The 26140-nt window shown below is 46.3% G+C and overlaps 1 protein-coding gene across 2 annotated transcripts in view; it reads left to right on the top strand.

Moving 5' to 3' along the window:
• The window catches only part of dscama (Down syndrome cell adhesion molecule a), a 73632-nt gene that overhangs the window by 41346 nt on the left and 6146 nt on the right, over positions 1-26140 (top strand). For both annotated transcript variants that reach the window (XM_077019261.1, XM_077019262.1), the window contains 24 exons: positions 2477-2623; positions 2746-3024; positions 3585-3860; positions 4222-4518; positions 5502-5777; positions 7241-7519; positions 7764-7883; positions 8099-8278; positions 13529-13743; positions 13931-14027; positions 15621-15749; positions 16005-16172; positions 17295-17365; positions 17521-17761; positions 18683-18829; positions 20143-20298; positions 20419-20552; positions 20843-20996; positions 21364-21481; positions 21852-22012; positions 22083-22181; positions 22278-22466; positions 24214-24504; positions 25831-26007. In XM_077019261.1, the coding sequence (XP_076875376.1) occupies positions 2477-2623; positions 2746-3024; positions 3585-3860; positions 4222-4518; positions 5502-5777; positions 7241-7519; positions 7764-7883; positions 8099-8278; positions 13529-13743; positions 13931-14027; positions 15621-15749; positions 16005-16172; positions 17295-17365; positions 17521-17761; positions 18683-18829; positions 20143-20298; positions 20419-20552; positions 20843-20996; positions 21364-21481; positions 21852-22012; positions 22083-22181; positions 22278-22466; positions 24214-24504; positions 25831-26007 (4401 nt within the window). The remainder of the gene's footprint in view (positions 1-2476; positions 2624-2745; positions 3025-3584; positions 3861-4221; positions 4519-5501; positions 5778-7240; positions 7520-7763; positions 7884-8098; positions 8279-13528; positions 13744-13930; positions 14028-15620; positions 15750-16004; positions 16173-17294; positions 17366-17520; positions 17762-18682; positions 18830-20142; positions 20299-20418; positions 20553-20842; positions 20997-21363; positions 21482-21851; positions 22013-22082; positions 22182-22277; positions 22467-24213; positions 24505-25830; positions 26008-26140) is intronic.

Below are 26140 nucleotides of genomic sequence, written 5' to 3' on the forward strand. Positions count from 1 at the left end.
AAACTGTGAGCGCATGCAAGCCAAGGGTGCCCGAGTAATCCACACACACCCACGTGCCAGCCACACCAGTGCAGTGATGCACGAGCCACACCCTCAGTGAGGCAGGGGACCGGCTGAGCGTGTGTGTGTGTGTGTGTGTGTGTGTGTGTGTGTGTGTGTGTGTGTGTGTGTGTGTGTGTGTGTGTGTGTGTGTGTGTGTGTGTGGTTTTGGACCAGCACGACGCAATGCTGCGTTCTCTAGAACCCTGCTGTTGCCATTTATTATTGAAAGCTTTCTCTGCATCTCTGTCAGTTTGCATACTGTAGATGGCTCGTCAGATGGAGAACTGGCGCAGTAGAGCTCACCAGATCGTTATTATTGACCACACTTCAGTGTTCCACGAGTGTAGTGCACAGACAAGCTCCCTAATACTCACACACACACACACACACACACACACACACACACACACACACACACACACACACACACACACACACACACACACACACACACACACACACAACGCAGAGGCGTACATACACAAACATGTGCATGCACACGCCCACACGGGTTTGCATAAAGCATGTACAGGGCACACGCTCCCCATCAAACCAATTAACCATTTTAACCAGTAACACTCCCTGAAGGGACACGCTTAAAGCTGGGAAGCCGTGTAGTTGACGTGGCCGCGCTTGGCTCTGATTTTAACATTACAGCTACACTGATTTTCCCGTGTGATTTGACAGAATGCGAGGAAGACTCTACTAAGGACAGCAGGTATGAAACCCTTCAGCCTGGTGGCTGGTCGCCCAGAAGGAAGAATGTTTCTCTCTTCTACAGAGAAGGTCACTTTCGGTTCTCATTGATGTAGCTAACAACTTAGCTAGGAGCAATAATTTAATACATGTCCTAAAGGCATGAAGATAAAATGTCAGTACCTTCATAAGCACATCCATCAAGAAGACATATATTAAAATGTGTATAGAGCCATTTAAATAAATCACACAATGTCTTTTCAAAAGCCCAGCTGCAGATATATTTGGTTGTTTTCATACACGACAGACAACTTACTCTAGAGTGATCCAGCTCAACAGTTTAGCTTATATTATCAACAGGAGTTCATTTTTGTCCTAGGAAACATATTAACAAGTCTACATTCAAAAAGGAAGGACCCAGGGGACCTTGAAGATGTGCTATATTTGTGCGCATCACGTGGGCAAAGACACTGAGCTGGGGATGAGGACCAGGGCTCAATGGCAGAAGAGGACTGGACAAATATTGTAGAGAAACTCCCAGAGGGTCATGGAGAACCAGCAGGAGGCTTGAGGCTATTGAATAATTAATAAAAACAGAGGAGAGGAGAGGAGAGGAGAAGAGAGGAGAGGGGAGTGGAGATGGGTAGGGGGAGAGGGGCGGAGGGCAGAGGAGGGGAGAGGAGAGGAGGGGAGAGGGGAACAGTGGAGAAGGGAGTTACAACTCAACAGATTTTCCTGAAGATGTGTCAAACAATCAAGGAATAACCTGACACTCCGTGGCAGAACACGGTTCTGGAAAAATTATCTGGATGAAGAGTAGGCAGTGTTTTATGTGAAAAGGAGCATGGCTAGAGGTTCCTGATTCTAGATTAGCTAAATCATCTTCTGCCATTTTGTGTTGGGAATCTGTAAATTCACAGCCCAGTTCACACACAGATGTTTCTCCAACAACATGATCTCATATACACACACACACACACATACAAAGAAAGTTGTATTTCTAAAGATGTCTCTGTTTTCCTACTGGATCAGATTGTACAATAGTAACATGCTCATTTCTGCCTTGCTTTACAGCTCATCTAGATCCTGTTTTTCCCCATTCAGTACCAGTTCTTTGTTTTTATACACACACAAAAAACACACACACATGCACACACACACACACACACACACACACACACACACACACACACATATGACAGAGTAGTGGAGGCTTCTTTGTGCTAGCTGCTGGAATAGCCCTGATTGCAGGACCCGTACTGAGCCCCTGAGCATTAACCATGATGTGTCAGAGGCAATCTCGCCCAAATTGCATTCTCAATCATTCCTGACGCGGACATAATCCTCCGGGGGCTGAAGTGTGTGGCGTCTGTGGGCCATATTATTCTTCATAAATGTTGACGACCTTACCGTACTGGGTTATCCCAGGAATTAGCACGTTATTACCACATGCAGAGTGAACCACAGGCCATATCAGCTCTGCACATGATGACTGCGTACCTCTGCTCGGTGTGAATAGGTCCCTGGGGAGACCGTGGAGAAAATGAGCTTCTGTTAACTAGGGCTATAATCTCCCAGACACACAGGCAGATCAGATTTATTTAGTGGAGACAGTAGTGAAATTAAATCTGGAGAAGCTTGCGCTCGTCGACTTGCAGCCTGAGGAGTCGTTCGAAACACTGGTGGTGCGGTAATCAGCTTCGTTAACACCCCCTGTGTGTCGCCATGTGTTTGTTAGGACCCCGATTTTCCAGGACGTCGACGGGAGCGTTGTATATCCAGGACGTGCAGAAGGAGGATGAGTTATTCAACTACCGCTGCATGACTAAACATCGCTACACCTCTGAGACAAGACAGAGCAACAGCGCCCGCCTCTTTGTACCAGGTGAGGCACTTGTGCATCAGGGAACCGCACCTTGCTTTTGTGACTTTTCATAGCACTCTCATGTTTCCTTGTTCAGTGATTTGCGTTTCTTAAACCAACTTCTGTCTCTCATTTGCCGATAGATCCCACAAACTCAGCCCCGGTCATCCTCGATGGCTTCGAGAGGCGGGAGGTCATGGCCTCTCACAGGGTGGAGCTCCCTTGCAAAGCGTCCGGGCACCCGACACCCAAGTACCGCTGGCTGCGGGACAACCGCCCACTGGAGCCAGACACACGCTTCCAGCAGACGATGACCGGCCTGGTGATCGACAACACACAGCCCAGCGACTCTGGCAACTATGTGTGTGAGGTGTGGAACAGCTACGGCAATGCAGAGGTCATCGGGCGTCTCTTGGTCAAAGGTGTGTCCATATGTCCATAATGTCTTTGCACAATTTTATCAGCATTAAATGTATTTTTTTTCTATAACATGCAGCTCAGGTAAGATTGCCTTTTAGTCTCTGGATGAGACTGCTTTTGTAGTCAGTTTCACAATGTGAAGAAGAATTACTGGGGAAGAATTAGAAAGAATAAGAATAAGATTAGAAAGAATAAGAATAAGATTAGAAAGAATAAGAAAGACTTCTAGGCCAATTTGGGGAGGACACCAAGGGCGTCAGGGTGAGAAGAAAAACACATAGAATAGAATAATGACTTGAAAAGGAATAGAAATAGAAAGAAAAAAACATTTTTAAACCAAAATACCATAATCAAAGATGGTAGAGGTGTCAGCTGCACTGTGAACGAGAATTTGAAGGCTAGCATGAATAGCACATGGAGTCAAACTAATAACTCGATGCTGGGTAATTATAATCATAAAGTGAGCATAATAAAGTGTCCTGTGCTCATTTTGGAGGAGGCAGAAGGGAGGAACACACTGCCTACTCTTCATCCAGATGTCTGTCTCACTGTGCTGTTTCAGAGCCCCTGCGTGTGGTGGTCAGTCCCAGGAAGGTGAAGGGCAGTGTGGGTAGCCAGGTGTCCCTCACCTGCAGCGTCACCGGCTCCGATGAGTACGAACTCTCCTGGTATCGCAACGGCGACAGGATCAACGCCGGTGTGGCCGTGCACATGAACGGGATCAACAAGGAGAATTTGGTGATGGACGGCATGGCCAAGAGTGACGGGGGCGCCTACCAGTGCTTCGCCAGGAAGGGAAAACTCTCAGCTCAGGACTTTGTGCAAGTCATCCTGGAGGGTCAGTGAGTCTTTGTGAAGCTTCAGCTCTCAGTTAGTGTTAGTGTTTGAGAAATTGCAGTACTGTGTCAGGGTCAGTAAGTGTGAAATTTCAGTTCTTTGTCAGGGTCAGTAAGTGTGTGTGAAACTTGAATTCTGTTATTGCTAGCAGAACATGAAAGGTACTTCAGGAAACCACAAAGAATGTTTGATCTTCAAAGTCTGACCATCATTAGACGTGCAATAATCAAAACATGCCTCTTCGATGGCCATGAAGCTACATAACTGAAGTGGATACAAATAAATTAATTTCTGTCAATATCAATCAGCATCAATCAGTGTCGAGGCTTCTTTAAAAAGGTCCTTGAACCCTTTCTTCACAGACGGAACCCCCAAGATCCTGTCGGCCTTCAGCGAGAAAGTTGTCAGTCCCAATGAGTTTGTGTCCTTGCTGTGTCACGTGAAAGGCACCCCACAGCCCGTCGTCACGTGGACACTGGATGACGACCTCGTGACGAAGGACAGCCGTCATCGGATGGGCCACAGCGTGACGGCTGACGGGAACGTCATCAGCTACCTGAACATCTCGCACACGCAGGTGCGCGACAGCGGGGTCTATCGCTGCACCTGCAACAACTCGGCGGGCGTGGTCTCCTACCAGGCGCGAATAAACGTAAGAGGTGCTTGTCAGATCAGCTCTTCCAAAAAAACAAATTAATCATAATTATAAATAAATATATAACACACGCATATGCACATATTGGCTGTTTGAAAACCGTGCGTGCATTTCAAATGTCAGAAGAGAGGCCTTAATGAACCTCTTGTCTTTTCCATGGTTGTACATGTCTCTCGTCCCCTGGGTGTTCTTTCCTTCACGCTTTGATTTTCATTTCTCTTTGTTAGTAGATGGAGATTCCTTCTCTTTTGCATGTGTTTTCTCCACAATCTTTTGTGCTTTCTTTAAGTTTATTTTCAACTTTAGGGTCTGTCATTTGGGCCCATGATACTTTTAATTACAGCTAGATATGCACGATGGCTTTTAAGGGATGATTTTAGCAAACAGTGGCATCTGAGCTGATGGCTGTAGGGTGTGTGGTGGTTTTGTGGTACTCCTCTCCTCCCCTGCCTGGCTGTCAGAGGTGGAGGAATTCTGGAGGTACATCACTGCTGTTTGTCTGTAGTGGTGGATGTGATGTGTAATGTGATGCTCGATGGTTAGGTAGAGAAGAAATCCACAGTGTCTGAATAAATAAATAAGCATAAGAAATGGTCCTGTGCACTGATGTGAAGTGGCATGTTGTTTAGGTGGGGGCAGACACATCATACATATCATCTGTAAGGGTTTCATGAAGTATCAGCAACGTATTTGTACGAGAATTAGATGTAAAAAGATGTCCCATCAGAGAGACATAGGGTTAGGGTTAATCCTAGGGTTAGTAACTAACCCTAACCCTAATCCTAGGGGTTACTGTTGCTCATAACACTGTGTGCTAGGGGGCTTTCAGGTTCAACCAAGTAATGAACATTTTTAACGTACAGCCAGGCCTTTCTTCATGCCTGACAAAAACATAATGGTTTAAACGTTTATTTGGCTTTCAGATTTCCTCTCCAATTTCCAAAAATTCATTTTAAAGAGAGGTATTTCTCTTTTATATCTTTCAAGGTCCTGCCGACATAAGACCAATGAAAAACCTCACAGCCATAGCTGGGCGGGACACATACATACACTGCCACGTCATTGGCTACCCGTACTACTCCATCAAATGGTACAAAAATTCCAACCTGCTCCCGTTCAACGACAGACAGCGCGCGTTCGAGAACAACGGCACGTTGAAACTGCTGAACGTGCAGAAGGAGCTGGATGAAGGGGAATACGCCTGCCACGTGCTGGTGCAGCCACAGCTGTTCAAAAACCAGAGCGTCCATGTCACTGTGAAAGGTAGGGGTGAGCAGACCTCCCTGGGGCCGAACTCAAAGCCTCACCCAAACCCTCACCCTCACTCTAACCCTAACCCTAAACCTCACCTTCACCCTCTCCCTCACCCTCACTCTAACCCTAACCCTAAACCTCACCCTTCACCCTCTCCCTCACCCTCTCTCTAACCCTAACCCTAAACCTCACCCTCACCCTCTCCCTCACCCTCACTCTAACCCTAACCCTAAACCTCACCCTCTCCCTCACCCTCACTCTAACCCTAACCCTAAACCTCACCTTCACCCTCTCCCTCACCCTCACTCTAACCCTAACCCTAAACCTCACCTTCACCCTCACCCTCACTCTAACCCTAACCCTAAACCTCACCTTCACCCTCTCCCTCACCCTCACTCTAACCCTAACCCTAAACCTCACCCTCACCCTCTCCCTCACTCTAACCCTAACCCTAAACCTCACCCTCACCCTCTCCCTCACCCTCACTCTAACCCTAACCCTAAACCTCACCCTCACCCTCACCCTCACTCTAACCCTAACCCTAAACCTCACCCTCACCCTCACTCTAACCCTAACCCTAAACCTCACCTTCACCCTCTCCCTCACCCTCACTCTAACCCTAACCCTAAACCTCACCTTCACCCTCTCCCTCACCCTCACTCTAACCCTAACCCTAAACCTCACCCTCTCCCTCACCCTCACTCTAACCCTAACCCTAAACCTCACCCTCACCCTCTCCCTCACCCTCACTCTAACCCTAACCCTAAACCTCACCCTCACCCTCTCCCTCACCCTCACTCTAACCCTAACCCTAAACCTCACCCTCACCCTCTCCCTCACCCTCACTCTAACCCTAACCCTAAACCTCACCCTCACCCTCTCCCTCACCCTCACTCTAACCCTAACCCTAAACCTCACCCTCACCCTCACCCTCACTCTAACCCTAACCCTAAACCTCACCTTCACCCTCTCCCTCACCCTCACTCTAACCCTAACCCTAAACCTCACCTTCACCCTCTCCCTCACCCTCACTCTAACCCTAACCCTAAACCTCACCCTCACCCTCTCCCTCACCCTCACTCTAACCCTAACCCTAAACCTCACCCTCACCCTCTCCCTCACCCTCACTCTAACCCTAACCCTAAACCTCACCCTCACCCTCACTCTAACCCTAACCCTAAACCTCACCCTCACCCTCTCCCTCACCCTCACTCTAACCCTAACCCTAAACCTCACCCTCACCCTAACTCTCCAGTCAGGGCTGGTAAAACTAAGGAATATGACACTGGAGCAAGGTGATATACAGAAAGATTACAAACAGTTGCTATGTTAAATTATTTAATTGTTATGCTAAAATGTTGCAATGTTAGCAATCGTAGAATGCTAGTGCCTTCATGAGCATATTTCTTAGGCTTAATATACTGTTTCTTAAGGACAAAAAATTAAAGTTATTTGTCTGATTGCCCCCTCAGTGCCCCCCTTCATCCAGCCCTTCGAGTTCCCCCGATACTCCATTGGCCACCGCGTGTTCGTGCCCTGCGTTGTGCGGTCAGGTGACCTGCCCATCTCCATCAACTGGGAGAAGGACGGGAAGCCAATCAACGCCAGCCTGGGCGTGACCATCGACAACATCGACTTCACCAGCTCGCTGCGTATTTCCAACCTCCAGCGTGTGCACAATGGCACGTACACTTGCATTGCCCGTAACGACGCCGCTGTCGTCAAGTATCAGAGTCAGCTCATCGTCAGGGGTAAGGAGGTGGGAGGGGCTTATTTCAGTTCAGCACCGACTGGATGTATGTTGATTGGATGTATGTTGACTGGATGTATGCTGACTGGATGTATGTTGATTGGATGTATGTTGACTGGATGTATGCTGACTGGATGTATGTTGATTGGATGTATGTTGACTGGATGTATGCTGACTGGATGTATGTTGATTGGATGTATTGTCGATGATGTATCTTGTCACTGAGCATTACCTTCTGTCCGTAGTTCCACCAAGATTCAAAGTTCAACCCAAAGACCAAGATGGGATTTATGGGAAATCTGTGATTCTTAACTGTTCTGCCGATGGTGAACCCCGCCCAACGATAGAGTGGAAGTACTCTAAAGGTAAACAGGATTAGCCTCTAAACCCCACAGTCCATGTCTCCGTAGCTTATCATGTACAGAGGTCTAGTTATACAGGACATGAGTCCCCCACTAAAAGGTGGAGCTTGTCTGGCCAAAGCTCTGAACAAAACTCTGACCAAAGTTCTGACCAGAGCTCTGGTTAAAGCTCTGACTGTGTTTGTCTGTGTTTGGTCATGTTTGGTGGTGTTTGGCAGGTGCGGGCGTGCCACAGTTCCACCCCATTGCTCTCAACTCTGGCTACCGGATCCAGATGCTGAGCAACGGCTCTCTGCTCATCAAGCACGTGCTGGAGGAAGACGCTGGCTACTACCTCTGCAAGGTCAGCAATGACGTGGGGGCTGACGTCAGCAAGTCCATGTACCTCAACGTGAAGAGTAAGTCCCAGTGAACGCCTGACTACAAATACATATAAATAAAAAATACTCAACACGGGTTTCATCATTGGAAGCACTTGTTTGTTGGAGTTAAGAGTGACCAAGGAGGGCAGATCCTTGTGGGTAACGATCCTGGTTGAGTTGGTGACCTTAAGTTTGAAGGAACCTTTTTTGCTTGAATGGATTTCCAGGAGTTAGTGGTGGCTTTTCTCAGAAGGTTAAATGAGGTGACTGTGTGGGAGTGGAGAAGCGGGTGTAGGTCAGCGCTGTTCTGCCTCTCCGAAGCTTCCAGGGTGTGTGGAGCAGCTCCACCCACCGCCAGGAGCACGGACTCATCTCCCCTCCATTAAACTTCTATCTCAAGCAGAAGCTGTCATGTGGAAAAGCTTTGAGGGAGCGTTAAAGCTGTGTGTGTGTATGTGTGTGTGTGTGTGTGTGTGTGTGTGTGTGTGTGTGTGTGTGTGTGTGTGTGTGTGTGTGTGTGTGTGTGCGTGTGAGAGAGAGAGAGAGAGAGAGAGAGAGAGAGAGGTTTTCCCATCTCCCAACAAAATTATTGCTGTGAGAACAGAAATGTAGACATGTGTGGTAAAATTGTGCAGGAAATTATTAATGGCGGATGTCTTTAGCAAATTTATTTTAAACAATTATTAAATCATTTATCATAATGTTTCAGCTTTTTTAAAAGATCCTTTCATTATTTAGCTTCTATCTGTGGAAAATATTTAATCTTGTATTGTACTGTTTTTATACATTTGGGTATATGTGTGTGTGTGTGTGTGTGTGTGTGTGTGTGTGTGTGTGTGTTTGAGTGTGTGTGTGTGTGTAATGATGTGACATGATTATCAGTTCACTTAATATGATAGAAAAAATGAGACAAAATTGTTTATCCAGTAGAATTGTTATATGCTGATCAAGTTAGTCCTTGTTGGCCCTTGTGCTGGGGTCCGTATCTGTGGCCCTTGTGCTGGGGTCCGTATCCGTGGCCCTTGTGCGGGGGTCCGTATCCGTGGCCCTTGTGCGGGGGTCCGTATCTGTGGCCCTTGTGCTGGGGTCCGTATCCGTGGCCCTTGTGCTGGGGTCCGTATCCGTGGCCCTTGTGCGGGGGTCCGTATCTGTGGCCCTTGTGCTGGGGTCCGTATCCGTGGTCCCACTCTGATGTCAGAGGGGCTTTTTTCCTGCATAGTCCTTATCAAGTCAGAGCAGGAGCTTCCCTGCAGAGTAGCTGTGTGTGTGTGTGTGTGTGTGTGTGTGTGTGTGTGTGTGTGTGTGTGTGTGCCAAATACAACCTCTCTCTCTCTCTCTCTCTCCTTCCCTCCCTATCTCTCTCTCTCTCCCTCTCTCTGCTCCTTCTGTCCTCTCTTTATACAGTAATGTACACACACACACTCACTCACACACACACACACACACACACACACTCAAATCCTTTGCCAATTTCGGGTCCTCTTGCGTGATCGATGGGAGTGGCGTGTAAAATAATGCGGTGTGTGCGTGTCCCCGTGTGCCGTTTCACATGCTGAGCTCTGGTCCCGAGGTGCCGCACCACTGTTTTGATTCACTGCATTGCCACCGTGGTAACCCAAGAGTCCCAGAGCGGCTGGGCACCGTGTCGGATGTGATTCCTGTGTGTTCGCTTCAGACAAGACCCTCATTACGGGACGTGGACGAGGACGGGGATGGGGACGGGACCGTCTCCACCATCAGGACCCAAATTCACCAGCGCTCATCACATTTGTTCTCTTTTGCTGCCTGTGCAAATACAGATCACATGGCTGTTGGCGATTGGGTTCAGTAATGTTAAATGAGATAAAAATTCAGAATTAATTATGGTTTAATCCCATTTACAGACAGCTTCAACACAAATTTTTATTAACACCTTTTTAACATATTCTGGCATTCTTTTTTTATTCCCTATGCTAGGTTAAAAAAAAATTCTTTAATTAATGAAATTAGTTCCAGTCACAGATATTTATTTTAAATCTGTGGATTAAATAAATAAAAATAAAAAATCCAAGGTGTTTAGGTCTCCAAAAAATGTCTGCTGTTCAGTGTTATATTGCCACATAAACATACTCATCAGAGACATCAGTCACCACAGTAATCAGTGTTTGTCAGGGACAGTGAGAGCCAATGAGAGCCAATTTCAATAGTTGTAACCATCAAGAGAAATCCCATTAAGATAAAGCACTTAAATGATGGAACCCCAGATTACTGGACCCTCCTCCCCCAAGCCCTTCCTCCTCTCCTCCTCTTGAGTTTTGATTGGCTGCACACCACATCCTGCGTGCAAAGCTTAATTGTGTGGAAAAGGACAGACTCAGGATAGGACAGACTCAAGGCGGGACAGACTCAGGGTGGGACAGAGTCAGGACGGGTGCGCACACACACAGCTCAGCTACATGGTGTACATTCCCAGCATAGCACATGAGATGGGAGTTGATGAGACTGTGGGAGGAGCCAGAGTCCCCGACTGTGGGAGGAGCCAGAGTCCCCCAGGTCCTATCCTGACAGAGCAGTGAAGATGCTGCATGGGGAGATGGGACGTAAGATCATTTGCTGGAGTTGTTTACTCATTTAATTGTTTTGTTGTTGTAGTATTTTGTTTGTTTGTTGTTTGTTTTTATTCCTGTGAAAATAGCAACTCAGACCGGCCTTACGTCGGGTACAGACTCAGTCAGATGAGTCAGAGATCTTCAGCACATGGAGCTGATGGTTTGAGGTCAACATGTCAAAAAAATACATGTAGCTAAATTTCATGAACCTAATGACCTAATTAATCTAATTAAATGAAAATTCCCTTACTGACCCTAAACATTAATTGAACTAATTTCGTAGTATAAATCTGCCATGATCGGCCCAGTGTCCTGAGGTCTTCCTCCTTTTTCATTCTGAATGAACTGAAAGGTTAACCATCATGGTTCTGTGGAGAGATATGTTCTGCCACTCCTGTGCAGGTTGATGAGTGGTGCTCACGGTGCTCCTCTGAACATCAATTCTGGGTGTTTGTTCTATTCTCGTCCACCATTGGCAGCTCCTCTATGAGAGCGACAGAGCCGGCAGGCTGGAGCCAGTTGGCATGGCAACGTGTCCAGGTAAAAGGGAGATTGTGGCGTAAAAGGAGGGGGCGGGGCGTGGGCGGGGCTTGTGTGGGAGAGAAAACAGGCAGCAGTACAGGCTGGATGCTAAGATCACGCCCTCTCTCCACACACCCCTGGCCACACTGACGCGCTCATGTCTACAAGCACGGCCCTGCTGACAGTGACGGTCTGTGCATCGCCTCATTCTGACTCCAGGTTATCACCTGGGATTAATTACTCCCGTAGCCATGGGGACGGGACTAGCTTGGGCGTGCAGTGCCCCAGAGATCATACACTGGTACCTCAGCTCATCTCTCTTCAGGTAGTACTCCTGATACCTTGTCAACTCATTTTAAGTCTGTGTACATACAGGCTCAGGGGACTTCACTTAAAAGCATATTTATTCAGCTGATAGGCTAAGGATTACAAAAAAATACTATCCCAGCATGCACTGCTGACCAGCACCAATGATCTTTCAAACATATTGCTTTGTGTGTTTATAGGTGTGTATGGACAGGTTTCAACAAAGCTTAATTACAGCTTAAAGGAAATTATTGTAGGAAAGTAATTTGCTGATGGTGATTATTAATCAAGATTGACAGATTGACCAGGGCCACATTTACTCTTTGTTGGCTGAATGCATGAATGGTTTTGACCTGAAGAGATGTGGTGCTACAAATTCACTATTCTTCTTCTTCTTCATAACAACTCATCAGTAGTTCATTGAGACTTTAGCCCAGTTCCTTAAGGGCAAGGTCGTTTTTTTGTCTTCATTAAGGGGAAGGTCTTGTAAAGCTGTTGTGGACATGGTCTCTCTAGACCAGTGTGTGGTGCAGGGTCCATGTCTACAGCAGACAACATGTATGAACAGGTGTTGTGGTCAACGCTGTGGCAGTATCTCTAGACATCTCCCCTTCCATCACGGCTCATCTTCACTGCATCTCCATTTCTGTTGGATATTAAAGAAATACGTAAATGTAGCAATTGTGCAATCATCACAGAGACAGCAAACAGCCTAAGGGAAATTCGAACCCTAACTCTAACCCTAAGTCTAACTCTAACCCAGATCCTCCTGTAAGACAAAGGCTCATGTTTCCTGACAATGAATGAATAAAGGCAGAATAACCTTAACAGACCTGCAGGGTAACCTTAACAGACCTGCAGGGTAACCTTAACAGACCTGCAGAGTAACCCTGACATACCTGCAGGGATATCCCTGACAGACCTGTGGGGTAACCCTGACAGACCTGCGGGGTAATCCTGACAGACCTGCGCGGTAACCCTGACAGACCTGCAGGGTAATCCTGACAGACCTGCTGGGTAACCCTGACAGACCTGTGGGGTAAGTAGATGAAGCAGCCTGACCTTGTTCATTAATGTACACCACATGAATCGTCATGAGGGGAAGTTTTGCCAGACCCCCCCCTTATCCATTTGTAATGAGTGTTATGACAAAAATAAGAATGATTTTTCTAACAAAAGATAGTGTGGTTTTAAACCTCCTGAAATGTCTTGTATGATAATTGTACACTGCAGCAGAGGGGAACAGGAGCTGAGGCAGAAATGACTGCAGCTCTGAGCCTGACACATCCAATAACGTCACACACGCCACTCTACACACACTCAGCAGACAGCTCTCTTTACACCCTTCCCACTAGAAAATGGCTGTTCCAGAGGTACGGGATGAGAATGCAGAGGTGTGTGTGTGTGTGTGTGTGTGTGTGTGGGTGTGTGTGTGTGTGTGTGTGTGTGTGTGTGTGTGTGTGTGTGTGTGTGTGTTAGTAAAGAGATCATATTCTGTGGGATGTTATCAACTATGTACGATGCGAAGTATTTGATTTAAGACAACTTGATATATCTGTGGCTATTGCAAGCCTGTTGGAAACATGCAGAGGGAACTTGATGATCCTGAGATGTGAAACGTGGCATCCTGTTCGTTACAGTTCGGCCACATCAGGATGTGTTAGTTATGTGAGAAATCTGCACTGTGGACAGTATTACATAACAGCAGCACTACATTGCTCCTCACGCTAACAGAACCTCCTAGCCACTAGGCAAATGCTTTGTCTCATTCTGTCTCGTTCTGTCTCGTTCTGTCTCACCTGTCTCATTCCATCTCCTCCCTCCCAACTCCCTCCCCCTCCTCCTCCCGCGCCTCCCCTGTCTGCCGCAGTCCCCGCCATGATCACGTCGTACCCCAACAGCACGGTGGCCACCAAGGGTGAAGAGATCCAGATGAGTTGCAGGGCGCACGGCGAGAAACCCATCATGATGCGGTGGGAGAAGGAGGTGGAGAAGGAGAAGCAGTCACACATGATCAACCCAGACATGTGGAGACACACCGTCATTAACACCAAGGGCCCCGACGAGGTCATCTCCACCCTGAAGGTAGGGCCATACTGTGTATTTATTATTTTAACCTTGGCTTGCGGAAACACCAGTGGGTCGTGCAAATATACAGCAATCCCGCCAACTAGAGGCTAAAAGAAGCATTGCGGAATTTTGAGTAGTAGCACAATATGTGAATGAGAAATGGAATCATACAAATGCACCTGCTCACCGCCCATGTGACCAGATCCAGCCAACCATGAGGGAGGACTCTGGGTTCTTTTCATGCCATGCAATCAACTCGTATGGTGAGGACAGAGGCATCATTCAGCTTACAGTCCAAGGTAAGAGGAGATGTCCTTACAAGCATGGTGACATGAATTTGCATGATGAAAAGGCATGGCAAATAAACCTACATATGCAAATTCGATCTGCAGGTGATTTATAAATCTTCTTTAAAAACACATTTATTCTCCATGGCTTTTAATTATAGTAAAATAGACCTTTTGCTGATAAATAATTTGTTTTATATTTTATTTTATTTATTCTAATATGTTTTATTTATTATATTTTCTATGTCATTGCACTGCTTCTGTTTATTGATTATAATTGTTTGGAACTACTTTTATTCCCAATGTAGCTTCTCATCCTGTACAGCACTTTGGTCAACCTCGGTTGTTTGAAATGTGCTCTATAAATAAAGTTTGAGTTGAGTTGAGTTTAAATGAACCAACATATGCAAATATACCTACATATGCAAATGAACCTACATATGCAAATGAGCCAGTAAATGTCAAGTCAAGTGTCAAGTGGATTTTTATTGTCATTACATCTGAGTACAGGTACACAGTGTGATGAAATTTCGTTCCTAATTTCGTTTCGAACCTTGGTGCAACACAAATCGACAGTACAACAGACAACAAAGTGCGGCAGGGTAGCAGTTTAAGAATGTGCAAAATGTGCAGCATAGGGCAATCTCACAACAAGACATTACAATAAATACAACAGGCCAGAGACAATTGAGACATGATGGTGTAAAGTGCTGGTACAGTGCAATGTGGTCTGAGTGGTGTCTGAGATGAGTGATATACTGTGTCATATGGAACATACATGAACATAGTGGTTCTGAGGTAGTTATTAGGTCCTGTGGGAGAGCAGCAAATATTTCTGGTGGGGGGTTTCAGTGCAGTCTTTTTGTGCATGTGTGGGGTCAGATCAGTGTTGGTGTGTGTCAATTCCGTGTCTGGGAGTTGAGGAGCCTGACTGCCTGGTGAACGAAGCTATTACGGAGTGTAAAGGTGGAGGCTCGGATGCTCCTGTATCTTTTGCCGGACGGCATCAGAGTGAAGAGACCGTGTGATGGGTGGGTTGGGTCTTCCACAATGCTGGTGGCTTTGCGGATGCAGCGTGTGGTGTAGATTTCACTGATGGAGGGGAGAGAGACACCAATGATCTTCTCGGCTGTCCTCACTATCCGCTTTAGGGTCTTGCGCTCCGAGATGTTGCAGCTCCCAAACCAGACGGTAATGCAGGCGCTCAGGGTGCTCTCTACAGTCCCTCTGTAGAACATGGTGAGGATGGGAGGTGGAAGGTGTGCTTTCCTCAGTCTCCGCAGGAAGTAGAGACGCTGCTGGGCTTTCTTTGTTATGGAGCTGGTGTTGAGGGACCAGGTGAGGTTCTCTGCTATGTGGACACCGAGGAACTTGGTGTTCTTCACAATCTCCACAGCAGAGCCGTTGATGTTCAGTGGGTGGTGGTCACCTGATGCTCTTCTGAAGTCAACAACCATCTCTTTGGTTTGATCCACATTTAGGGACAGGTTGGTCCTGCACCTGTGTTAGCCACTGCACCAATGTCGAGGCAGCACTGGGAAGTCTTTGCTTGTTTTTTTGTTTTGTTTTTTCTTTTCTTTCGCTCACTCTACCACATTCACGCAGAGCCACCAGAACCACCTAAAGTGGAGATTCGGGAGGTGAAGGAACGTACCATCGCCCTTCGGTGGACCATGGGGTTCGACGGAAACAGCCCCATTACCGGCTACGACATTGAGTGCAAAAATAAATCAGGTGCAGCACACAGCCAAGCCCTTTACATTAAAGAGAGACGCCTGCACTCAATACTGGATGAATCTCCAGTGCTGTTACCTGCCTGGGTGTTGGGAGTTAATAGGAAACCATTATGAACCAGTCACGCTCTCTACAATACTCCTGCATTGTCATTCACTTATTACATTTTAATCTGTATTACATCCCAGTATTTTTATTCATACCTGTAATCTATATAGATTTCTGCAATGCAATGTTTTACCCTGTTGATTACAGCAACCTGGGAGAAAGCCCGCCGGACCAGGGACGTCTCCCCCACCCTCAATCTGGCCACCATCATCGAACTCCACCCTTCATCCACATACAACATCCGCATGTTTGCCAAGAACCACATTGGGGACAGCGACCCCAGTAATGAGCTGACAGTCACTACAGATGAAGCAGGTAGCTGTGTGATCCCATCAGCACCGCCACGATGAGGAAACATAAACTCAGTCCCTTAGTTCTCAACAGCCCATAATGCTTAGAATTACCTCCATTTACAAAATATATATATATATCTAATGACATACATATCATGCTTAAAAATGTGTCTTTCATCATTCACTTTTGACTATATGTTGCCACCTAGAGGTTGTAAATTGTATGACAAAATGATTTCTTAATCATTAATTTAATCGAAATACAGATCATTGCTGAAATACAGAGTATGAGTAATGTTTAATAAGTGCTTGGATGGTGGCATTGTTTTGATTAGTCGTATATTTGAATACATCACCTGGGTATTTTGTTTAGGATTATGCTAATGTAATTTAACCAAACTACATATGCCCCAGTGAAATCTGACAGTCGATTTAAAAGTGCCCAGGTCAGATCCCCCTAGAATGAAGCTCTGTGCTATAGGAGGATGAGAGGTACCATTCTGACCCTTAACCTCATCTGCCTTCAATACTATTGTGCTGGAGCCCAGAGGCACAGAGCTGGTCCTGCCCAAGCCCACACTGCAGTGGACACGCCGTTCCCCTCGCGCTCAGCGTTACACTGTGTTACACTGTGATAAACTGTGTAAGCCTGTAATCTAATTATTACAACAACGTTTGTTAAGCCTTCGGACCTGCATTCAGGAAAGAGGGGTGGAAACCAAACCCCTCAGACAGCAGAAATGACTTTACCAAAAGTGTGTAAAGAAGAACATTTGCCCTTAGAAGTTATTAAAAGTACAAAACCAGTGAAATAATCATTTACCTTTTTCTCCTAAGATGGATCTGACTCTTGTTGCCATGTGCCCCAGAACCGAGTGTCTTTTTCCGTCCTTACTTTTTGAAATCAGAAGTAGTCTTCAGAATAAGGGTGGAATTTCAAAAGGCAGAATCTATTAAGTGAGTTATTTCTAGGTAGAGGTGTAGTCCACCTGACACAAATGGGTTAACTGAGCTTTAGTTTCTATCTTTGCTCATGCCTACTTACCCGTCTCATGTGGGCCAGCCATACATCACCCTGCACATGAATCTCACTTTAGTTTATAAAATTCACTCCAGTTTTAACGTGATGGTGCATATGTTCTAGACCCTGAAGGTCCACCTCAAGACGTGACACTTGAAGCGATGTCTTCTCAGAGCATCAAAGTAACCTGGAAGGTAAAGTAATTAAATCAGTATCAAATGTGATCTACCACCATGGTGTTCTTGGCTGCGCTGACTACTGCGAAGGATTCCCGTACTTCGTGGTGTTCTCACCTACCGCTCCTTCCCCTCCCTGGCCCCGCCCCTCCCCTCCCTGGCCCCACCCCCAGGCTCCTCAGAAGCACCTCCAAAACGGGATGATCCGTGGCTACCAGGTGTGTCACCGCGAGCACTCGGCCAACGGCAGCCACCAGTTCATCTGCGCGAGCGTGGAGAGCACAGGCGACAGCGAAACGCTCGCCCTGAACAACCTGAAGAAGTTCACCCAGTACGAGGTGGTGGTGCAGGCCAGTAACAGCGCCGGGCCCGGCCCGGCCTCCAGCGAGGTCCGAGTCACCACCATGGAGGACGGTAGGAGATGACAGAGGCCGCTCACGCGTTCACGCACCTTCTGCAGCGTGTGATGTGTCTACCATACATTGAGGAGTTAGACCAGAGAAGGAGCAAAGTGTTAGAGAGGGACAGGAGCAATAAGTTCTTCTTACCACCAAAAAGGAGTGAACGACACATGAAACCTTTGATGAAAGTGAATTTTTTTTACATTTTCTTTATAAAGGTGACATGAATCAAATTGCTTTGTAGTCCTCAAATTAACTAGTTCATGCCACACATGGAGGCAGGCATATTTATCTCTGAAACATCTCTGAAACATCCATGCCACTAGGTGTCAGTATAATGGCTGTTTCATAATGTAAAGAAAAACCTTTGGAAAAATGACTTATTGCTCCTTTAAATACAAAATGTACACATGAGTCATTAATTCATGACTGTTTGTCAGGCACTGTGGTCTCTGCATGTAAGCAAATGATTGACAATGATTGATAATTTTCTAACATCACATAATTAATTACATTACCCCCCCCCCCCCCCCCCCCCCCAATTACAATTAACTATGACATGTAGACGGAACAGTTTGGAATGTGCTGCCATCTAGTGGATGGGTTTTATTTTTGTATTTCCCTTTATATGCTGTATAAAACATTGTGTACACATTCACTGAGAAGATGTAGGCTCCACTTACATAGGGACTTACTACACTTACTATATTTGTGCACTAAGTTACCGGTTAACTACCATTAACCAAAGTAATGACCAACCATTTTGAGGGATTATCATCTACATTTTACCACACCTGAAGGGTGAGTTGGTGAAGAACTCATGAAGATCCTTTGGATGAATGTAAATTTGAGTTTAGAACCAGTCTGTTCAGTGACCAGGAGTGAAGAACCTTCACAGACCTTCAGGTGAAGGTCCTTCTCTTCTTCTGTCTAGTCCCCAGTCGAGCTCCGGAGAACGTCGCGGCAACCGCCACATCACCCGAGACCATCTCCCTGTCCTGGTCCACTCCTGCCAGGGAAGCTTTGAACGGGGTTCTTCAGGGATTCCGCATCATCTACTGGGCCAATCTGCCCGATGGAGGTACTGCCCTGCGTGCCGTTCATGAAGTTAACACACAGAATGCACGGCTGTGGTTATAAATATCCAGAAATCCGTAACAGGGGGATTACAGTGTGTCTGGGACAAAGCGCTTTGCTCTAATGCCATGAGATGGTGATTAAAATATGGCAGCTGTCCAATAATGTTATATCAGACATGGTTAATCAAGCCTGATTGAATAGGAGCTTATCAAAATTTTAATTAGGTTAAGTCATGAATTGCACCTATAAAACATACATACAAAGATGTCATGTGCAAGGTTTCACCACCAGGGGGCAGGAAATGCACTTCCAAAAAGTGAACCACCATAAAAGGCGCAACAGTAAATCTCAGTTACAGTAATGTACTGCCTCTGCGCAAGTAATGTATTTGAAACAGGTCCTGATTAAACGTGTAAGAGTGGGTGTGGATGCTTAATCACTCAGGCTGTAGGCATCAGTAGCTCTACTGCAACTTATAGCTTAATTCGTAATGCACCTGCTGCCTAGCACGTGTAGGGTGTTCTTATTTAAATACTGTACCGCGGCCCACCATAAACCCCGGTTCCATAATACAAATGCACACCAGAAAAAAGAAACCCCTGTAATCCAGAGATGTCTCTTAATCCAGAGATGCCTCTAAATCCAGAGATGCCTCTTAATCCAGAGATGCCTCTAAATCCAGAGATGCCTCTAGATCCAGAGCCTCTTAATTCAGGCTCCACTCAGAAGCAGCTTGTTTTTAGATTTCCTCATTATCAAGCTGCAGCTGCACCTGCCCCAACATCTTTAGTTTAAATGTATTCATTTGTCTTGACTGTTTTCATTGTATTTTTCTCTAAAATGTGTGTATATATATATTTAAAAGTCCTCACCAGGATTTTGCTCAGGCTTCCTGGATTGTGTTGATTCCACTAATTTTACCTGGATTGCTAATTAGAAAATCTAGCAAGCTTGAGCAAAATCTTGGTGAGGACTTTTAATCGCGGCACCTGGAATTGACAGCACTAATATATATATAAATATATATATATATATATATATATATATATATATATATATATATATATATATATATATATATATATATATATTAGTATATATTATATATTATATATACACACACACACACACACACACACACACACACACACACACACACACACTAGTTTCTAATATTATAGATATAATGATATTTATGTTTTTTCAATCTCATGTATAATAAGCACTGTGTTTTTTTTCCTGCCGGCATCACGTGGTGGTGTTGACATGGGAACGCCTCACGTCATGTGTTGTTGCGTGTGTCTGATCTTACAGAGCTGGGTGAGATCAGGAACATCACCACCCTGCAGACTCCACTAGAGCTGGACGGCCTGGAGAAGTTCACCAACTACAGCGTGCAGGTGCTGGCCTTTACCCGGGCCGGGGACGGCGTACGCAGCGAGCAGATTTACATCCGCACCAAGGAGGATGGTAACTCCGCCCCTCCCCCCCTCAGCCCCACCCCTCCGCCTTTTACTTTGGCATTAAGATCGTTTACAACTGGGAGGAGTTTACTTGCTTGAGGGACACATTCTGGCTCCTCCCCCCTAGTTCCAGGCCCACCAGGAGGCGTGAAGGCAGCTGCAGCATCCAACTCCGTGGTTTACGTCTCCTGGCTCCCCCCGCTCAAGATGAATGGCGTGATCCGGAAGTACACAGTGTTCTGCTCCAGCTCATACCCCACGGTAAGGGCGAAAGCCACACCCCTTCCAATCTGACTCCGCCCAGTCTACCATCTGAACCTTCAAGTGTGAGTAGAGGAACACACACTTGAACGCTGCTAGCGTCCAGCTCCGTGGAGTTTTGGAGCTCCAATGAGTCATGACACTTGGGCATTGCAGTGGTGGTTGAGTTGTCAGGCCTGAATGAGCTATAGATATCAGGCAAAGGCTGTGCTAAAACTGGCTACACTGCTTTTGGTGAACGGCCGTGCGTATGGCAGATGTCAGCTGACACCTGTTTCCTTCTCTGGCAGGTGGTGAGTGAGTTTGAGGCGGCGCCAGACGAGTTCCTCCACAGAGTGCAGAACCTGAGTCGCAACAGGAAGTACAGCTTCTGGGTGCTGGCGGTGACCGCTGCCGGCCGCGGCAACGGCAGTGAGATCATCACCGTTGAACCGCTTGCCAAAGGTGAGTGGGGGAAAACAGGAAGGTCCCCTGGACCACAAGCAAAAGCGTTTTTGGCTGTGACCGTCAGGCGTCGCCCCTGTACCTTAAACCCGCTGTCAGCGTTCTGTGCGCTTGGTGAGATGGGGCAGGCTCATGGGGGCAAAGCCTTTGCCCTTTTTCCTCCATGTGGTGGTGGCTCTGACATTTTAAACTGCAAACCTTGCTGCGTTCGTGGCGTTGATGCCTTTTGTTGGCTCAGGGCCCTTGTGGAGTCTTGGTCACGCAGAGCACCGTCCCAGCAGCGGTGTGGCCGTCCACCCAGAGAGCACGCCGCTGTGTCTCTGAGCTTGTCGTGACCGCCGTGTGCTTTGATGTTGGTGTCATGCAGCTCCTGCTAGGATACTCACCTTTAGCGGCACGGTGACGACGCCCTGGATGAAGGACATCGTTCTGCCCTGCAGGGCAGTCGGGGATCCTCCACCGATGGTCAAATGGATGAAGGAGAGGTAAGCAGAAGGGGCAAATGAGCTCGGGGGCAAATGAGCTTGCAAATCTGTCAGACCGTGTCGAGGGCGCTATCGATCACAGACGCCTGCAGACGGCGGTCTGAAATGTACTGTACAGATTCTGCTCAACATTTCTGGTATTAAAGACACTTGGATCTGAGAGTGCTATTATTAAAGAGGGTCAAATACTTACAGACACGCTTCTCAGTCTGTACAACGTTTGTTGAGACATCTTATCTCCTGCAAAAGCAAATGTGGGCAGCGTCAGCGTTGGGGGGCTGTAATTCATGAAGGTGTGCGGTGTTTGTGATGAATGCTGGGAAATGTCAGAGTCTGCCCTTCTGCAAAGTGTCATGCTGTGTCTTACCAGCGGGAGCCCAGCGCCTGCAGTCATCGATGGAAGGCGCAGTATCCATGGAAACGGAAGCTTTGTCATCAGGACCGTGAAAGCTGAGGATTCTGGGTATTATACCTGCGTTGCCAGCAATAATTGGGGGACGGATGAAATAACACTCAACCTGCAGGTGCAAGGTAAGACAGGTGCCTTCCGCGCTGCTGTTGGTCCGAACGCAGATGTCTCACTGGACCATGTCCCCTTCAGTCCCCCCAGATCAGCCTCGCCTCACGGTGACCAAGACAACGACTACGTCCATCACCCTGTCCTGGATCCCAGGAGACAACGGAGGAAGTTCCATCAGAGGTGTGAACCGTCATCTAACCAATCACAGCTGCTCCTTTACTGAGGCTGGACTGATGCTGGCAGCACCAGCGTTAACCCTTCGCTCCCTGTGTCCAGGTTACATCCTGCAGTATTCGGAGGACAACAGCGAGCGGTGGGGGAGCATTCCCATCAGCCCCAGCGAGCGCCTGTATCGGCTGGAGACTCTAAAGTGCGGCACCTGGTACAAGTTCACCCTCACGGCCCAGAATGCAGTGGGACCTGGTCGCATCAGCGAGATCATAGAAGCCAAGACTCATGGGAAAGGTTTGGAACATATTTATAGGTGTATATGGTCTATGTTAGATAGAGGTAACACACGGGGACATATTAAACCTCTTAAACATCAACGACACATGAATGGACACACACTCTCTTGTAGGGCTGTGACGATAACTGCATTACCGCAACACCGCGGTTATGTAATGCCTACCGCTGTGTCGAGCTAATTACCGCCGTTTATCTATTTATTTATCTATAAAATGAATCGTTTCCATTGCAAAAAAAACATGGAAAAAACATTTCCTTTTCGATCGCTGTGTACACGAGAGGAACAGGCCATTAAATAAATGGGGGGGGGGGGGGGGGTGCGCCTAATTTTTGTGTGCGATTACTGTATTTTCTGGAGTATAACCCGTTACTTTTCCCCCCACGATTTGAACCATGCAGCTTATAATGGGCTGCGGCTTTTCTGTAGATTTTTCTTCACACGTCAGGGGGCGGAGCAGAAAGTGAATCAGGTGGTAGGACAAAGTTGTAAATCAAAGAATAAAGTGCTCATTTTCATTTAGCACATGCAACAGCAGGCATGATGGAGAATTGTTTTCAAACCAACATGTTTTATGCCAAATTCCGAGTCCCCTTGTTTGCACACACAAAAGGACGCTACAGATGATATTAGGGAGTTACAGTGATTATAACTTAGTTCATTGAGCACTCTAGTGTTGTCCTAACTAGATATTTAGACATAATACTGCTGTAATACTGCGAAGTCCTGTGGTCAGAGGTGAACTTAGGTATAGCCAGTGTGTATTTTATTTAAAATAATTAACACCCTTGAGCCAGTGTGTCTTTGGACATAGATAATGCCGTTGGCTGTGATGGATAATTAAAGTCTAGCTCTTATTTATGAATAGAAAAGTAAATAATGACAATATCATCTGTAGCGTCTTTATGCGGAAAAAAGAGGGGAGTCGGAACTCACCACAACACTGGCTGAAAGCCAAAACTGTCGCACCGTTCAGAAACTGATCAGTTCAGTTAAATGTAATCAGCTTAGTAAATATATGCAGCGTTTAGCCCGGTGCAGCTTATACAACATTTTCCAAAAAGAAAAGAAAAGACCTCCGCTACAGTCCCCAGGAGAGTCCGTGCGGACACTGAACTCGCGAGGTATAGGGGGAAGCCCTCGATTCGCATTCGGATCCACTTGCCGGGTGGCGGGAAAATCAAAATCGATTCCCTCTTCTGTCAAACACTGCCAGAAAATATATGACCGTTTGCACAACAGGCAACATTGCTACCTCGTTTAGATCGTCCTTTAAACCGGACAAAGTGATTTGTCTTGCAAGGAACATGAAAAATAAGATATTATTTTTAATTCACGTTATTCATGTCATTATTAACAATATTATGGCCATAATTTTGCATAATTTTGTATTTACTTTACAACGAATAAAGTTTTTGTTAATTTAAAAGTGCATGTTTTTATTTGGAAATGATTTATTTACTCATTTATTTATTTGGGGGGGGGGGGGGGGGGGATTAACCACTTCACCGCGGTGATACGTTGCTCTCTCACCATGGTAAAGAAAAATCCATACCGTCACAGCCCTACTCTCTGCACTACATAGGTTTAATATCAGTTTCACTGTAGATACTGAATTTCTCAAAGACGTAGTCAATAATATACTTTAAAATGAATAACTGGATAATAGGTTTGTAATTAAAATAGAAGATTACAGGAGAAGTACATCCATTCTCTTATCAGGGCAGTCTTCTTCTTCTTCTTCAGAACCACAGTTCTCCAAGGAGCAGGAATTGTTCACAAGCATCAACGCTACGTGTGTCCGACTCAATCTGATTGGTTGGAATGACGGCGGTTGTCCAATCACGTCCTTCACGTTGGAGTACCGGCCACTGGACAGCCCCGTGTGGACCAAGGCCCAGCGCACGTCACTCACCAAAAGCTACAATCTGATGGACCTGCAGGAAGCCACGTGGTACGAACTGCAGATGAAGGTGCAGAACAGCGCTGGGCTGGCCGAGAAACGCGTCAAGTTCGCCACCCTCAACTACGACGGCAGTGAGTGGCCTCCACCTTTATCACCATCATCATCATCATCATCATTAGAGTTTTATTTATATGCAGTCTGTCATTCAAGTTTCATTCCTTTAGCCCAAAGTGCTTCACAGTGTATGGACAAAAGCTAGCATCACATTAAAAGAACATGATATATTATGTTAAAATGGTGTTAATATGGGGATGTGACGTGTATACATCACAAAATAAGACAATGAGACAGAGGAAACACAATTAGATTTAAAATAGGGGAAAATAGTGATATTATAAATATAATAAACCAATAAAGCAAATAGTTAAATTATAGGATTAAGTGTGAAAGAAAGTAGCAAATGATGGCATAAACTATGCATAATAATGGCAAAACTAAGCATGCCTGTTTAGCAGCTTATTAAGATGGCAGGTGTCTGATTGAAAATGTGCTACAGAGCTTCAGATCTCTCTTCTACAAGAACCAGAAACTGTTACACACTTACTCTGGTTCACACCAGTATGCACATCTGGAGTGTATTAAAGTGCTACAACCAGTGCAATGAGCTACACACACCTATGATGTGTTTATAATGTGGCCCTGTATGTGATCCACATGGTAATGGCAGCTTCTGTTTGTACAATGGCTTTACCTGGTAAAATGAAGACTACAAAAACATACCTGCCTCAGTAAGATAAAGAAATATTAAATGCATTTATGTAAGATACATCATCATATTGGTGACACCCCCCTCTCAAAATGGAAAAAGGCTCAGTCAGCCTTTAGATGGTCATAAAGGTCCCAGCTGTACTAATGCTCTGGTACTAAAGCAGTCCTGTATTTTATGCTGACTTCAGTCACCATAGTTGTTGTGTGGGGTAGTTTTTACGACCCTCCCGTAGACGGTGTATTGAGTGGTGTGGCTAGAATTAATATGTGCCTGACCACCGTGTCGGAAGCTGACCGCATGAGTAATTCTCCGGCTAGGCCGTGTGAGTAATCCCCTCACCTCTGAGGGGAAAAAGAAAGAAAAAATGCTGAGTGCTCAACTAAGAAAGATGAGTTCATCTCTTTTAAGTGGAGCTGGAATCAGGTGTCCACTCTCGCCAGTTCTTAGGTCAAGTGCTGACCGCTGCGCTACTGCAGTTATCACAACCCGGGAACCCCCGATCGACAGGCGGCTAATTCAGCTAATGCCTGATCCTTTCCTTTTATTATCAAGCCATTTCTCTGATAACACAAGTCTAAGTTGGAGGAGTTAATTGCAAGTTGACTTTAGTTTTATCTGTGCGTGTACCTCAGTAGCACATGTGTGAAGATCCTCTAATTTCAGGTTTGTGTTTGTTCTGGTGTTGTAGGCACCATCCCTCCACTGGTGCAGACCGCAGTGAAGGACCCAGTGAGGAAAAGTAGCAATGAGGGGATGAAGATGATGGTGACCATCTCCTGCATCTTGGTGGGTGTGGTGCTGCTCTTCGTCCTGCTAATGGTGCTGCGGAGGAGGAGGAGGGAGCAGAGGCTGAAGAGACTGAGAGGTACGAGACCCTGGATGTACTGGCCAGGAGGGCAGAGAGACCACAGACCTCACAGACCACAGAGCTCGCAGACCTCACAGACCACAGACCTCACAGACTACAGACCACAGACCTCACAGAACACAGACCTCAC

Source organism: Brachyhypopomus gauderio, chromosome 10 (genome assembly GCF_052324685.1).
Source record: "Brachyhypopomus gauderio isolate BG-103 chromosome 10, BGAUD_0.2, whole genome shotgun sequence".
NCBI lineage: Eukaryota > Metazoa > Chordata > Actinopteri > Gymnotiformes > Hypopomidae > Brachyhypopomus > Brachyhypopomus gauderio.